This window comes from Oncorhynchus masou, chromosome 13 (assembly GCF_036934945.1).
Source record: "Oncorhynchus masou masou isolate Uvic2021 chromosome 13, UVic_Omas_1.1, whole genome shotgun sequence".
NCBI classification, from domain to species: Eukaryota; Metazoa; Chordata; class Actinopteri; order Salmoniformes; family Salmonidae; genus Oncorhynchus; species Oncorhynchus masou.
Genome location: NC_088224.1, coordinates 20,918,246 through 20,923,126, shown reverse-complemented (window position 1 = coordinate 20,923,126; position 4,881 = coordinate 20,918,246). Strand labels below are relative to the sequence as shown.

The 4,881-nt window shown below is 44.4% G+C and overlaps 1 protein-coding gene across 1 annotated transcript; it reads right to left on the bottom strand.

Moving 5' to 3' along the window:
* Positions 1–2,097: 2,097 nt before the first annotated feature.
* Positions 2,098–2,973, bottom strand: LOC135553284 (histidine-rich protein PFHRP-III-like). The gene has a single exon (XM_064985452.1). The coding sequence runs from the start codon at positions 2,971–2,973 to the stop codon at positions 2,098–2,100; it is 876 nt and encodes a 291-aa protein (XP_064841524.1).
* Positions 2,974–4,881: the final 1,908 nt, after the last annotated feature.

Here is a 4,881-nt window from a genome sequence, read left to right as displayed (position 1 = left end):
CAATATCTCTCCCTCTCTCCATGAAACTATCTTTCTCTTGTTTCCTCACTCCCTCTCTCAATATCTCTCCCTCTCTCCATGAAACTATATTTCTATTGTTTCCTCTCTCCCTCTCTCAATATCTCTCCCTCTCTCCATGAAATTATATTTCTCTTGTTGTCTCTGTATTTTAGATTTGTCGCCATATCTCTTTCTTCATTTCTTTTGTTTCTTTTTTCCCTTTTTTTCCCTTTACACTCTATCTACTATCTCTCATGTTCTTCCCTTGTCTCTCACTTTCTTTCTGGCTCTTATGCTCTCTCTCTCGATCCAAAGACTCATCACTATCAAGAGCAAATGTTTCCAGTGTGTGTGTGAAATAAGATTTAAAAGTAATACCTTTAACAAGCATTGTTAAAGGTATTACAATGGTCCTCGATGACACTAGCTAATGATATTGTGGACTCCAAACATCACAAGAGAAACCTCTATACTCCTGCGAGACAGAGATGGAGTCAATGTGTTTATGCACAGTGCGGTGTCCTTGTGGGATTGAAGGAAAGTGGGATTGAAGGAAAGCTCTCTACTCTTGTGTGATGAAGGGGAAAAATGAGAAAAGTGAATACGTTCTCTGTTACGTCTTCACACACTATATATAGAGGCTATAGGTACTTTTGCATGAAGGGAAATCGTAATCCAGTTAGTGAAAAATCTGTTCATAGTTTGAGTGGATTAACGCATAATCTGAGTTTGGCCTGGATCAGTGTCATACACAACAATGTTAGGTTTACAGACAGGGTTTCTTTGAATCAACTGTCTGATTCTAGAACAGTGTGGTTTGTTTCTAGTAACTGATTCTAGAAGAAAGTGGTTTGGTTCTTGAGTCTGGTTCTAACAGTGTGGTTTGGTTCTAGAACAGAGGTTTGGTTTTAGAGTATGATTCTAGAATATGGTGTTTTGATTCTACAGGCTGGGTCTGGAAAAGAGTGGTCTGGTTCTAGAGTCTGATTCTAGAACACAGTGGTTTGGTTCTAGAGTCTGATTCTAGAACACAGTGGTCTGATTCTAGAACACAGTAGTTTGGTTCTTGAGCCTGATTCTAGAACACAGTGGTCTGGTTCTAGTCTGATTCTAGAACACAGTGGTTTGGTTCTTGAGTCTGGTTCCATAACAAAATGGTTTCATCCCAAAGTCTGGTTCTAGAATATGGTGATTCAAGTCTAGAGTGGTTCTGGAACCGATTGGTTTGATTCTCTGCCTTGCCATTCAATGCCCTTTCATGCCATCTCTCTTCATCTCTCTCTCTCTGCCCCAGTCTAAGGATCTACAGAACCGTATGGGTGGTGGATAAGTCAAGATCCCAGCTGGGGTTGATGTTCAAAGGCAGCATCAGAGAGACGGGATCAGTGTTATCTCAGTTAAGCAAACAATGGCCAAACAACTCCACAGCATCAAAGCACTCTATCTTATACACCCTTATCCATTTCCTGAGCTTGAAACAAGCAGCTTGAGATGGATAGAGGCATCAAATTCCTTGTTGATTCCTTTGCTCAGTGACAACACATGGCAAAGACTGAACATGCCACTGTAGAACCCACTGAAACAGACACTGCATCAAAAATGAATGCATGGTGTATGCGGGCGCGTGCGTTTGTGTGTATGCACGTGTGGTGCATGCGTGCATGTGTGGGTTCATGTGTTTGTAAGGATCCTCTTCTTTTAGCAATCTGCTCTGAGACCCACCCCAGGTTCTTATACTGCTCTGTTCACACAGGCAAGTCTGGATTTTGTGGTTTCATCTTTATTTTAATGGGAATTTCTATCAACCATGCTGAATTATTTTTCGGACTGAGCACAATCTGTTGGCACAAAACCATTTTATATTGTTAAATCTGTGTTTTTCTATTTCAATTAGATTTTCCTGCAGATCAATAGTGGAGTATACACTTCTACTAGATGCAAAATGAGAAGCAGGCCAGACAGTCTCCCCACCCACGTGTATGGCATCCAACAACACCAATTATACAGTCTTCCAGTTCAAAGCTTCTCATCTGTTTCAGTGTCTCTCTGTTTCATTTGTCTGACTCATACCATATTCTACAACAGTATAATTTACACTTAGTGAGGCGGGATGGAGTGGTGATGGGTATTGATAGTGTGAGGCGTGATGGAGTGGTGATGGATGTTGATCATGTGAGGCGTGATGGAGTAGCGATGGGTATTGATTGTGTAAGGCGTGATGGAGTAGTGATGGGTATTGATCGTGTGAGGCGTGATGGAGTAGTGATGGGTATTGACAGTGTGAGGCGTGATGGAGTAGTGATGGGTATTGACAGTGTGAGGCGTGATGTAGTAGTGATGGGTGTTGATCGTGTGAGGCGTGATGGAGTAGTGATGGGTATTGACAGTGTGAGGTGTGATGGAGTAGTAATGGGTATTGACAGTGTGAGGCGTGATGGAATAGTAATGGGTATTGACAGTGTGAGGCGTGATGGAATAGCAATGGGTATTGATAGTGTGAGGCATGATGGAGTAGTGATGGGTGTTGATAGTGTGATGCGTGATGGGGTAGTGATGGGTATTGATAGAGTGAGGTGTGATGGAGTAGTGATGGGTGTTGATAGTGTGAGGTGTGATGGAGTGGTGATGGGTATTGATAGAGTGAGGCGTGATGGAGTAGTGATGGGTGTTGATAGTGTGAGGCGTGATGGAGTAGTGATGGATATTGATAGTGTGAGGCGTGATGGAGATTTGAAGGGTATTGATATTGTGAGAAGTGATGGAGTAGTGATGGGTATTGATTGTGTGAGGCGTGATGGAGTAGTGATGGATATTGATAGTGTGAGGCGTGATGGAATAGTAATGGGTATTGACAGTGTGAGGTGTGATGGAGTAGTGATGGGTATTGATAGAGTGAGGTGTGATGGAGTAGTGATGGGTGTTGATAGTCTGAGGCGTGATGGAATAGCAATGGGTATTGATAGTGTGAGGCATGATGGAGTAGTGATGGGTGTTGATAGTGTGATGCGTGATGGGGTAGTGATGGGTATTGATAGAGTGAGGTGTGATGGAGTAGTGATGGGTGTTGATAGTGTGAGGCGTGATGGGGTAGTGATGGGTATTGATAGAGTGAGGTGTGATGGAGTAGTGATGGGTGTTGATAGTGTGAGGCGTGATGGGGTAGTGATGGGTATTGATAGAGTGAGGTGTGATGGAGTAGTGATGGGTATTGATAGAGTGAGGTGTGATGGAGTAGTGATGGGTGTTGATAGTGTGAGGCGTGATGAGTAGTGATGGGTATTGATAGAGTGAGGTGTGATGGAGTAGTGATGGGTATTGATAGAGTGAGGTGTGATGGAGTAGTGATGGGTATTGATAGAGTGAGGTGTGATGGGGTAGTGATGGATATTGATAGAGTGAGGTGTGATGGAGTAGTGATGGGTGTTGATAGTGTGAGGCGTGATGGGTTAGTGATGGGTATTGATAGAGTGAGGTGTGATGCAGTAGTGATGGGTGTTGATAGTGTGAGGCATGATGGGGTAGTGATGGGTATTGATAGACTGAGGTGTGATGGAGTAGTGATGGGTGTTGATAGTGTGAGGCGTGATGGGGTAGTGATGGGTATTGATAGAGTGAGGTGTGATGGGGTAGTGATGGGTGTTGATAGAGTGAGGTGTGATGGAGTAGTGAAGGGTATTGATAGAGTGAGGTGTGATGGGGTAGTGATGGGTATTGATAGAGTGAGGTGTGATGGAGTAGTGATGGGTGTTGATAGTGTGAGGCGTGATGGGTTAGTGATGGGTATTGATAGAGTGAGGTGTGATGCAGTAGTGATGGGTGTTGATAGTGTGAGGCATGATGGGGTAGTGATGGGTATTGATAGAATGAGGTGTGATGGAGTAGTGATGGGTGTTGATAGTGTGAGGCGTGATGGGGTAGTGATGGGTATTGATAGAGTGAGGTGTGATGGAGTAGTGATGGGTATTGATAGAGTGAGGTGTGATGGAGTAGTGATGGGTGTTGATAGTGTGAGGCATGATGGGGTAGTGATGGGTATTGATAGAGTGAGGTGTGATGGAGTAGTGATGGGTATTGATAGAGTGAGGTGTGATGGAGTAGTGATGGGTGTTGATAGAGTGAGGCATGATGGATTAGTGATGGGTGTTGATAGAGTGAGGTGTGATGGAGTAGTGATGGGTGTTGATAGAGTGAGGTGTGATGGAGTAGTGATGGGTGTTGATAGAGTGAGGCGTGATGGATTAGTGATGGGTGTTGATAGAGTGAGGTGTGATGGAGTAGTGATGGGTGTTGATAGTGTGAGGCGTGATGGGGTAGTGATGGGTATTGATAGAGTGAGGTGTGATGGAGTAGTGATGGGTATTGATAGAGTGAGGTGTGATGGAGTAGTGATGGGTGTTGATAGTGTGAGGCGTGATGGAGTAGTGATGGGTGTTGATAGTGTGAGGCGTGATGGAGTAGTGATGGGTGTTGATAGAGTGAGGTGTGATGGAGTAGTGATGGGTGTTGATAGAGTGAGGTGTGATGGAGTAGTGATGGGTGTTGATAGTGTGAGGCGTGATGGAGTAGTGATGGGTGTTGATAGTGTGAGGCGTGATGGAGTAGTGATGGGTGTTGATAGAGTGAGGTGTGATGGAGTAGTGATGGGTGTTGATAGAGTGAGGTGTGATGGAGTAGTGATGGGTGTTGATAGTGTGAGGCGTGAGGCGTGATGGAGTAGTGATGGGTATTGATAGTGTGAGGTGTGATGGAGTAGTGATGGGTATTGATAGTGTGAGGCGTGATGGGGTAGTGATGGGTGTTGATAGAGTGAGGTGTGATGGGGTAGTGATGGGTATTGATAGTTTGAGGCGTGATGGAGTAGTGATGGGTATTGATAGAGTG